Source organism: Haliotis asinina, chromosome 8, assembly GCF_037392515.1.
Source record: "Haliotis asinina isolate JCU_RB_2024 chromosome 8, JCU_Hal_asi_v2, whole genome shotgun sequence".
In the NCBI taxonomy this organism is placed as follows: Eukaryota; Metazoa; Mollusca; class Gastropoda; order Lepetellida; family Haliotidae; genus Haliotis; species Haliotis asinina.
Genome location: NC_090287.1, coordinates 3,218,087 through 3,230,153, shown reverse-complemented (window position 1 = coordinate 3,230,153; position 12,067 = coordinate 3,218,087). Strand labels below are relative to the sequence as shown.

The window sequence follows — 12,067 nt, the reverse complement described above, 5'->3', positions numbered from 1 at the left end:
TCAATATCATGTTTAGCTCCTTGCTAGAAATCTAATCCTTTGCTACAAACAGTCACTTGTAATCTACAACTACCATTTGGGCATCTCAACAAAACCTGACACAACTCCTACAGCATCACACTCATGATACAAATGGAATTCTCCTGGACCACAGTCAGCCCATAACCACAAAACCAGAGGACGTAGTTCAACCTGACATCAGACTTCTCCTGGACCACAGTCAGCCCATGACCACAAAACCAGAGGACGTAGTTCAACCAGACATCAGACTTCTCCTGTACCACTGTCAGCCCATGACCACAAAACCAGAGGACGTAGTTCAACCTGACATCAGACTTCTCCTGGACCACAGTCAGCCCATGACCACAAAACCAGAGGACGTAGTTCAACCAGACATCAGACTTCTCCTGTACCACAGTCAGCCCATAACCACAAAACCAGAGGACGTAGTTCAACCTGACATCAGACTTCTCCTGGACCACAGTCAGCCCATAACCACAAAACCAGAGGACGTAGTTCAACCAGACATCAGACTTCTCCTGGACCACAGTCAGCCCATAACCACAAAACCAGAGGACGTAGTTCAACCAGACATCAGACTTCTCCTGTACCACAGTCAGCCCATAACCACAAAACCAGAGGACGTAGTTCAACCTGACATCAGACTTCTCCTGGACCACAGTCAGCCCATGACCACAAAACCAGAGGACGTAGTTCAACCAGACATCAGACTTCTCCTGGACCACAGTCAGCCCATACCCACAAAACCAGAGGACGTAGTTCAACCAGACATCAGACTTCTCCTGGACCACAGTCAGCCCATAACCACAAAACCAGAGGACGTAGTTCAACCAGACATCAGACTTCTCCTGTACCACAGTCAGCCCATAACCACAAAACCAGAGGACGTAGTTCAACCAGACATCAGACTTCTCCTGTACCACAGTCAGCCCATAAACACAGAACCAGAGGAAGTAGTTCACTCTAACATCAGACTTCTTCTGTACCTCAGTCTGCCTGCCCATAACCACAGAACCAGATGAAGTAGTTCAACATAACATCAAAAACAATAATCAATCTTGATTATGTCTTGAAGCAAGATTCCACTGGGTGCAAACACTAAATGGTGAACTGAAATTAATTGATGACAACAGGTGTTCCTGAAAATGGTAAGCATGTCTGGAAAATTTATATCTTCCAGTATGCAAATGTGGCCCAGTATGCAAAAATTTCATCTTTGAATAAAATGTAAAGGTCATGATATTGACAATATATTTGCTATTCAAATGCATATTGCTAAAATCAAGAACTTCCCATGAGAGCTGGACTTTCTTAAGAAAGAATTAGTTACCTTGAACTCCAGTGATTCCTTAATTGTGACTGACATGTTGGTAATATCTCCAAGTCTAGGTTTGGCCATGTCTGCCAGGCTGGGGTCTTCAGTACTGGTCAGTCTTTCATCAGTGTATTTACCTAGTAAAAATACAAAAAAACAAACATGTTGAAAGAAGGTGTTAAATATACTGTCTCCTATTATTTGGTTGGGCTCTTTGTCATATCTCTACAGTGATGATACATCCGAGTTTATAAGAAGAGAGGCTGAAAGGGAGTTAGGAAAGAGAGGGCTGAAGTTTGATTCCGAAAATTCATGATGGATTGTTGACTACTGTGATATGAAAGATTAATTTCAATAACATTCACTTCATTTTCGCTCTCGAGTACAAAAATGAGTACCCAAACTATGACATCTTTGACCGAAAGCACAGTATTTTAACAGATATTTATTTCTGTATTTATACATTCATGACATATTTTTGTTCCAAATGAAAATTCATCTTCTTGTTCCCAAAATGATATGATGATGTTAATATAAAAGCTTTGGAAAAACATTAATTCACTTTTTGAGGAATCAAACCATTTGAAACATCTGGAAAAGCTGGGTTATTTGGAAGTAGGTGTTACTATAGCAGAGTTATGAGTTAGAAACACAGGCATAGTAACAGAACAACTGTCAAGAGATATTAGTAAGACATAACATTTAGGCTTGGCTGAGCATATGGAAGAATGTAAGAATGAGTTAAGAAAATAATCATTACAATTACAGAGACACTTACAGCCAGATTTGATAGAATAGGGATAAAAACTGTTATTGATCATGTACATTAAAGGGTTTGAGAATGGAAATGCAAACAACATCTGGAAATAATACAGGAAACTTGAAGATGGTTTCATACATGTGACAAAGGAAATGGAAGATGCGTTGTCATTAACAAAAAGGGGGGATTTCAAGACAACAATATCGAATTATTTTCTCATAGATGGAGCAAGAAAAAACAGTTTTCAAGCTTTGAATGTTTGGAATAATGATATTGTTACTAGGAGAATGATTTCACCAAACTCCACAGAAACCTGCAGTGTACGAACTGCAAGAATCTATGCACTGACCAAACATCCAATGAAACTTTCCCTGAAATGTAAGGTATTTTCTCTGATCTTGGAAAATCACACTCACACACAGACAAGGAAATAATCATAGTAAACATGCAAAAACAAGTCTATGGTCCTAGTGCAAAATACTTGCCCCATGTCGATAAACATGTGTATGAACATTCCACTACAATACTCCTATCTGTATGGAACTGTGCTCAACTGGTCTTCATCATTAACATGGAGACAGACATGGCACCACTTGACAAGTTGTACCTATACTTTCAACTGACATACAATATTTTCTTAAATATAATTTCAGGTTGATGTTATAACTAAATCATCAAAATAGTATCATATCATTAAAGCTGAATAGTGAAATGGCACAGCATGCTGTGAGTCAATGTTATTAAAAGAAATTACTGCTACAAACAAAGGCCGAAAGGCTTAATTTGTACTGAATTGATTATTACACTAAAGCGTTGAAAATTGTTTATGTCATGCCTAACTGTACAATTCCTGTAAAGGTGCACCATGTTGAACTGCACACAAGACAACACACGACAAAACAGACAACACACAACAACGTCTTCTCAACCAGCCACTGTCCAGTTGAAGTAAAACACACAATATTTCTAAAGTGGGAAAAAATCATAAAAAATAACACTATCAAAATGCTGTGGTAAACTGAAAAAATAACGTCAAACCATGCCAGACTGGCGGCGCCAGCTCCATGTATTGGAGCTGGGTGCTGTGGAAACTTGCAGGCTATAAGCATTGCCAGTAACATGTCATGAGCTAGGGCTACAGGTAGAGTAACAATACAACTATCAAGGGCACACCCATATACTTATCTGCTACCGGAGACTCTGCATGGTCAGAATCTTCGTCTAAAATCAATTAGAACTTTTCAATGAAGCTGACTGCTTCCAGTGTTGAAGTAATGTTATGAATAGAAAATGATTTTTGCATACAGGTTTCTCTTCAACCATTGATTAGCAGGAAACAGTGACAGCATGAGTATCGTTTTCCAGCCTTATTGGTAAAAATTCTTCCATTAAAACTGGAAAGGTAAGCAATGATGTCACATCATACAAGAAACTGTAATGAATGTGAAGAATACGATCCTGGTTATCATCTCTACAGTAGCTATGTGTTCATCAGTGTACTCCCAGATGAAGAACCTGCTGTCAGAAATGTCAGATGTAATACAAATTCTAGACAAGGATCACACATCAATAACACTCTACAAGGCAAAAAATTAATCTTTCAAACTTTTAATTCTTCAGGGAAACGGCTTTCAAATATTTTGTTGGAACATCAATTCTGACGTAACACTAGGGGATCCTGCAATTACAAAGATTCACAAGGCATGAAACTTGAATATGTGAGCTGGTGGTGGGAGTGACAGGGACAACCCATGGAAGCTTCATGAAATTTGTGATGAGAACTCATTCAACCATTATAAATAAAAAATGTATGTGCAAATGATGAAAAAGACATATTCTTTCACTGTCCTGTGTTACAAGAATTATCAATCAAAAATGTATGTGCAAATGATGAAAAAGACATATTCTTATTCACTGTCCTGTGTTACAAGAATTATCAATTAAAAATGTATGTGCAAATGATGAAAAAGATATTTACTTTCACTGTCCTGTGTTAAAAGAATGTAATTCCCATATAAAAAGTTAATGATACAGTGACAAGTGTTCAGGGTCACAAGGACAAAACGTATAGGCAACAAGAGATCTTACAGAAAGACACTATACATCAGAACACAGGGCATTGTACATAACATTCCTTTGACAAAGATGGTAACAACAGAGGAACAATGGTATCCAGTGTGATGGTATTGGTGAAGAAAAGCTATTGATCTCATGGGAGCGCTATTGTTAATCTTTAAGGAACAATGGTAGCCATTTTTCAGCTTGCCAGGCACACCATATCCCATTATCCATCATAATTATCACATCTCACAGCCCTCTAATATCCTCCAGAAACATTGCACCATATCCTAACACTTCTACACATATATGGCAGTTCTGTGATGTGACTTGTTCTTTAGGCTGATGTGAAAGGTGCAAAATCAGCCATCATAACAATATATCATACAAAAATGGCCTAAGGTGTCAGGATGAAAATCAACCTTGCTCATGCTGATAGCAATTTCAGTACAAAAGGAAAAATGCTCCAGGTGATGGTAATATAGGTTTATGTGCTCTTGTGAAATACAGCATTTACTGCAACACATGGCTAGAGAAAACATGAAGTATTTGAAATGACATGTCCAATAAACATTGCTTTCTTCTTTTTCATAAGACACATGATAACATTTCATAGACAACAAACTTTACCATTCTCAAGTACTACCACAGTCTAATAAGCAGCAGTTTTCATTTCCCAAATGACTTTTTAAAAAGTGAAACACCTAATCAAAAGTCATTGCCAAAACATGTTCAGGCACATGTTATTCATAATCCCATGTAAACAGTGCACATCTGCCATCAAAGCACACACCAAGTATTCTCTTTAGAACAGTGTCCTTGCACTTATTAACTTCACTACAAGAGTGAGTAAGTTTAGTTTTACACCGCACTCAGCAATATTCCAGCTATATGGCGGCGGTATGTAAATAATCAAGTCTGGACCAGACAATCCAGTGATCAACAACATGAGCATCAATCTGTGCAATTGGGAACCGTAACATATGTCAACCAAGTCAGCAAGTCTGACCACCCGATCCCGTTAGTCGCCTCTTATGACAAGCATGGTCGCCTTTTAAGGCAAGCATGGGTTGCTGAAGGCCTGTTCTGCCCCGGGACCTTCATGGGTCTCCCTACAAGATATCCTGCAAAAAGAATAGAAAAAGTTACCCATGATGATATACTTATCAGCATATCAAATCTTCATCTCACTGAGGCAAAATAGATTGAATATTTCATTAGAACTGTGACAAACTAACATCTGCTTTTCTTTGTATCTTGTTAAGTTATCACAACACTTTGATGAATTTCCTTTAATGGCAATGTACAGCCTGTAGAGCAAGACACAATCTGAGGATAATTATTAACGATGCAACCATATCTCCTGCCAGCACCACACTGAACCAGAAACACAATCTTAATGACAGTAATAATACTGTAACTTCTGCCAAGAATGTGTGGTTTACAGTTACTACTTTGACCAAGTAATTAGTGTTGGCTCAAGAGAGGGTTTTGGAGTGTTTTGACTCATCAAATTCAGTGATGACCCCCTCTATTTTACATCTGCCCATCTATTTAACATTGGAGGGGGTCCAGAAACAATATTTTCATCAATTTGGACCCACTCAAAATTTCACCCAAATCTAACACTGAGTAATGTACTTACACAGAGATATAAACACTTAAAAATTACTAGATGTTATATGGAATATCTAAGAAAACAGGCATGCTGAGTTTAGCAGCAGGCCTAACCACTGCAGTACACTTTCTAAAGTTATCAAACATTTCAAATAGCATTGATCTTATTCTGTATTAATAGTTTTAGTGCGGTATCTAATAAACATAGATCAAGGCTAAGAGGAATACAGCAAGTTGTAACAAAGATGAGAACTTTCCTCCCTCAAGAAAAGGTCTGAACTACATAAATTCTTGAAACTTTTAAACAGGTTTCTACTTTGTGCATCACGTTCCCATACAATGGACACATTAAGTACTTGTTGTAAACACACATCAGTATATATCTACAGTTTCAGCACAAACTGCCTTAGCTGTGCTGTAAGTCGGCTTGTGTTAAAAGAAAATGCGACATATTAACTGTGGACAATTCACATGAATCTTCCAGGAGATTGGAACCAGAAGTGGAGGTCATTCAGACTGCACATAATAATCCTCTACTTTACACTTAGGTTACATATGTGAACCTTTAAGACACATTCTTCAACCTACCTAACAGCTGTTAGGTTTGGTTATGTACATTGATCCATTAAAAGTCTGCAAATCCAATGATATCAAAGTCAACATAGTTTGCTGCTGTCTATGCTCTTCTGTAGAGCTCAGTCTCCTTGGTTTTCGCAATGACACGTGAGAGGAATTTAAAAGTGGTCACATAGTCTACTATTACATTTTTTCACCTTTTTCTTCACAAGAAGACAATCTTGTCACCAGCTCCACTGGTGTTTCTCAGGGTTAGACAGCAAGACCCAGTGAAAAGAAAAAGGGGATTGCAATTGTCTTCTGCACCTAATATAACTACTAGTCTTAGATGAAATCTAGGTGATCTAGATCTATTTCCCAGCAAATGCAATGCCCTGAGAAACATGGACCATCAACAAGGGATGCTCATTGACTGATATTTAATGGCTCCTCCAAATGTAATGGCAATTTTCAGATGAACGTGATGCTACTCAATTGATTGAGGATCTCATCAGACTGCAAGGAATCAGTGCAAATGATTGCAAATAAAAGAAAAAGATCTGATCAATCTTAATTTTCAGCCTAAATAAATGACAAGTTCACACATGACAGAAGGATGACATCCCAGGAAGAGACAGATATTGTAACACTGTGATGAAATCAATCATTTTCAGAAAATGTTTCTCAGTGTCCATGAATAATGGTATGATATACTACTCAAAAAACATTAAGGACTAACTGATTCACTCACACTGCTAAAGTAAATTTGTCAAAGCATGACAGATTCAGTTCAGCTATATGAATGAACAGGTTGGTCCTTAACATCTTCTACCATAAAAGGGTACCTGCAAAACATTAATACTTGAAAACTTTTTAATCAATAAAATTTCATGACTCATAATGTACATGGATAGGTTTCTCTTTTTGAACTCACCATGACACACAACGTTCCATTTGTGAAAACCTTCAGGACAAAATGAAAGTCTTGAGAGGCCTTCAAAGACTCTCTGCATAACAATAAGTTATTACACAGGAGATTCACTTGTAAGGTTTAGAAGATCTTCCACCAGTCACTGTTTGGGTCTGATCAATGTCTAACCCAATATATTTGTTGCTCATCATAAGGATTTGTTCAACCCAAGGAATTCTTTAAGGGGAGTTTCAAGACGTAAATATAATGCAATCAATTCAGTAATGTGGTTGGAAACATCTTTGTAAATGAACAATGGTAATAAAGGTAATCTTGAAAAACATTTTTACCATAAGGTTCCATATCAAATTTTGGCATCAATGAGCAATTTTTTTTGTTAATTCTCATGAACAGAAAAACAGCAAATCAAAGTCTTATATTTAATTGTCTATTAAATTTTTCAATTTTTATACAAATGTAGCACAGCTCTCTTTTCTTACACAGCTACAAGTAACAGAACTTTGTTGATTTCATTCACACCTGTGTTAGTGACACCTTTAATGACTTTACCTCAAACTTTGTGTTATCTACCCCACACAAAAACAAAAGTACACTCAGCCTGTTATTGTTCCACTCCGTGCCTAATGGTAGTAACAACATCTTTCTGCCAGTAAATTCTGGTGAAAGAGTATGTGCACAGACTGCAGCTATTCCCTTATTACCCTAACAATCCACCCTTAGCGACCGATGTAAAGAAGGAAATGGTTCATGTCCTGAGGTAAGGTGATACCTTTCATAGTTTGCTGATACATTTAAAACACAGTCTTTTCAAACACAAATCATCCGTCACTTGACACACAATCAAGTCCCTTGCTCTACAGAAATTCATTCTATCTCTGACACACAATCAAGTCCCTTGCTCTACAGAAATTCATTCTATCTCTGAAATCCTATACTTGCCATGTGATTCTTCAGCATAATTTTCACCCAAAAAAGTACTAGAATTTGTACTTTACAGAGGAAGTGAAACCCCAAATATGACATATGTTGCAAGTTTCTAAAACTTCTATATTCTACAGAAAAAGAGCACCACAATGAAAATGTAAGAAAACAAGCATTTTAATACTGTGAAGTTGACAGTGAAAGTAATTAAAACTAACAAGCCAAAGTGCAATTAGTATATTTATGCATCAGAAGACTGACGATAGGTTCAAACATTCTCCTTTGTCATCAGTCATTAATCATCTCTGATACCACAAAAATAATCACCCTATTTAGGTATGAAATAAGTACTAAATGGGAGAAGCCATGAATTCCATCTGAAAAAATGTCTATATCCTTTTTCTTTGCCCTATAATGTTTGAAAGTTATGAGTAATCACAGATTTGTAAAATTCACTAATTCACTGGTGTAAGCTGAAATATAAATCAGGCTTGCTGGACCAATAAATCATTTAGTACCAAACTGTACCAGACAATTTTCCAGAAATCGTGCTGATATAATTCACTCATGGGAAATCCAACCCAGGCCCTCAGTGTGATTAGAGAATACTACTCTACCCTTCCTCCTTTATTTATATATGTCTAAATTTCCATGATTTGTTTTTACCAGAAGATGACTGACACTCATTATCAGATGCTGTGTTAAGAGGCGCTATTGATGAGATTATTTTAGTTTTCTTTCAAAACTGGTAGCAAATAGAACCAAATGAATGGCACTGATAGCCAGAGCATACTCCAAGATGTCAACCCCTTACCACTATGTCAAAGAGTTTTAATGAGAAAGTACTTCTGACAATGTTAGAGTCAAGAGCAATAGAGAGAGTTTCAGCAAACAGAGCAAGGTTGCTCCACTTTGCAGTGGCAGATGAATAATCATCTCAGCTTGTAGATGATAGGGAAAAGAAACAAGGGGCCTAAATACCTAGAATCTTGGCTGTTGATCAAGACACACTTCACAAGAAACACATGAGAAGTGTCTCAATGAAGAATCACAGTCAGATCTCTGGGTCTTAAACTTCACCGTTTATGTTGGATTGGATGATTAGTACTTGATGTCAGTGCTCTAAAACCATACTGAACGTCTTATCTTGTTTTGTGCTTCAATGTCACAGTCCATAATGACTGCAGTTTCACTAGAATTGTGAAATATAAGCTACATGAGCCAATAAAATGTAAAGTGGTCACTTATGATACAGATCTCTTCCCAAATTCTGTTCCATTATGATACAAACCTTCTCTGCTATAAACATAATCACATTCCCACTTTACTGTACCATGGAACGCTTCAAGTGAAGAGAAAGTCATCATAGGGAATCTTGGAATACTGTAGATATCACAAAGTTTTCTCATGGTCACAACCAAACACTCAGCAGCTACCCTTGGATTGAGCTAATGAGCACTTTAGCTGATGACGGAAAACCCTTTTACGGCTTGACAAGAACACTGTGGTAAACAAATCCAGAAAGCTACAACATGCTACCTACACAGATTTCCCATCAAGAATGTCCAGCACACATCTTCAGTAGTTGAACCGTGTTCCAAGTATTATGAAATGAAGCAACTCCACATACTTTGTTCTGAAGAAAACTACTTCAGAACAGTCAGTATTCTCTCAAAATGTAATACCCAAACAACCATAACATTTCCATTACATGAGTTCATTCTTGATAACTGAAATACCTAAATATAAAATCCATTATTCCTCCATACAATTAGAAATTATCTTCAACAATATCAGTTACAAAGCATAAAAAGTGATAATTAGTTGTGAAGCAAACATGTGGGAATACTTGAATGACAACTGCTATTAATTGCTGTAATCCAGGAGAAATCCAATGCACTTAAAGGAAAGATTATTTTTGAATGATGTGCAGATAGTGATAGCAAGAAGAAAATTAGTGTGAACTTAAATTACACATTCTTGTGTTGATGGCAGGTGCACAGGAAATACAATCATTTTGCTAATATGAGCAAAGGCACAATTTTTCCTGTGAAACAATGCTGATTACGTGTCACATGCTGCAAATAGCATTCTTCAGAACTTTTAAAGGCATACATTATTGTATTTATCATATCAATGTGTGGTAACAACAGACAGCTCAACAAGTGGGGCTCCTGTGTCAATTAGTGAATGAATAAATGTTGTTTACGCAGTATTACAGGCAAACAAGTGATCACCTCCGGGTTACAATGACATGCCAAGTCACTTAGTCCAACCATTGAATCCACTGTTTGACAACAATACATATGACAGCACCCAGAACATAGTTCAGTCCTTCAGATAGTAGAGGACAGCAGTAGCTACTCACATTGTTTTCTCACATGGCAATCATGCCATCCCACACCTGGTGTCTCTGGCTCAGTCTCTAGTCACTGATCAGTGTGGGTTTCTGAAATCACTTACATTTTCTTTGTATGTGTTTGCAATGCACATGAATACCTTGCAAGAGTTAACCCTTCAGCTTGCCAGTAACACAAGACATGAAAAGTTATGGAAGAGTATTAAGATGATGAACATAATTTGGAAGAAGGTACTGATCTTGCAGTTATGTTATTCATCATGCATTTTGGCATATTCAGTGTGTGTGAATATGCATTAGTGAATATCCCTAATAAATAGGAAGTAACTTACTCATGTTGTTTCCATCTACTCTGTTTTCACTGACTGCTGCCATACCTCAACAGATTTCACTCCATAATGTACAGTTACACAAATATAATTTACAGTAGAGGTCTAGCTAGAGCAACAAATCTTATTGTTGTGTGTGTATAATACATTCAGCACATCCGATTATATCTGGCAGTGCAGTCATCCAAAAGTACAAAACTCATTTTTCTTACATTCCCCAAGGCCTGATTAAGGTCGAATATTAAGATCTTGCATAATTCCGCCCATGCTGAGATAGGAATGCATATTAATGCTAACCACTACTAAAAGCATTGTATACAAACTTTGTGCATTGTCTAAATTTGCTCTTGGAGCAGTCAATGTGCTTGATAACTCCATGAATCAAGGATCACCCTTGGGTGCATAGCTAACCATTCTGAACTGGCCATGATGAATTAATGGTTACAAAAAGATTGATCTAGATAGTGAAACCAGAGCTGGTGAGTCAGAGCCTTAAGACTACACTCCAGCTAATCCACTTCCACTGGGATAACTACTCAAGGTGGTGAGGAACGAGGTCTTAAACACTTCAGGATGTAAATCCAGTACAAAATACACAGAAAAACAAGAAACAAAATCTGAATGCAAATACAAATGTTTTGCCAAATAACTTACAAGTGCATTATCACAAAGAGAAAATTAATCTATGTAACCCACACCTTTATTCTAGAAACAATGAGAAGCTTTTCCGCTTGAAGGTAACTATTTACAAATGCTAAATACCCCATGGAGAATATCTGAGAATTTATATTCAGGTTTGGTAATAAAACATCTTAATCCTGTCAATTTTATTTGCATGATACTTCCAATTGTTTGGCTAGTTCTGGAAACTATGTTTCTCAACTGAACTGAGTTCACTGCTTTATAGATTTGCAAGCAGATACTTGCATGATATAAAATTGCTAAAACCATAACTTGCAAGATAAATATTGATTCAGCAGAGACTGTTTAGGGGTAGTGAACTGCACTTAACACACAGGAAAATGACATTATTATACAGTGTAAAATATTCCTCCTGGAAAACTCAATTGAAAACACACTGTTAATTATTTCAAATGTACTTCTAATCAAGTTTTTAAATTTAGGTCATAATCAGGATCATATATTGCTGTCCAGAGAGAAGTATTCCTTCATATCATCAATAGAGACAATAAGGAAAGCA

At 37.0% G+C, this 12,067-nt stretch overlaps 1 protein-coding gene across 2 annotated transcripts in view; it reads right to left on the bottom strand.

Moving 5' to 3' along the window:
* LOC137293758 (sodium/calcium exchanger 3-like) overlaps positions 1-12,067 on the bottom strand; it is a 100,678-nt gene that overhangs the window by 22,119 nt on the left and 66,492 nt on the right. For both annotated transcript variants that reach the window (XM_067824471.1, XM_067824472.1), the window contains exon 3: positions 1,352-1,473. In XM_067824471.1, the coding sequence (XP_067680572.1) occupies positions 1,352-1,473 (122 nt within the window). The remainder of the gene's footprint in view (positions 1-1,351; positions 1,474-12,067) is intronic.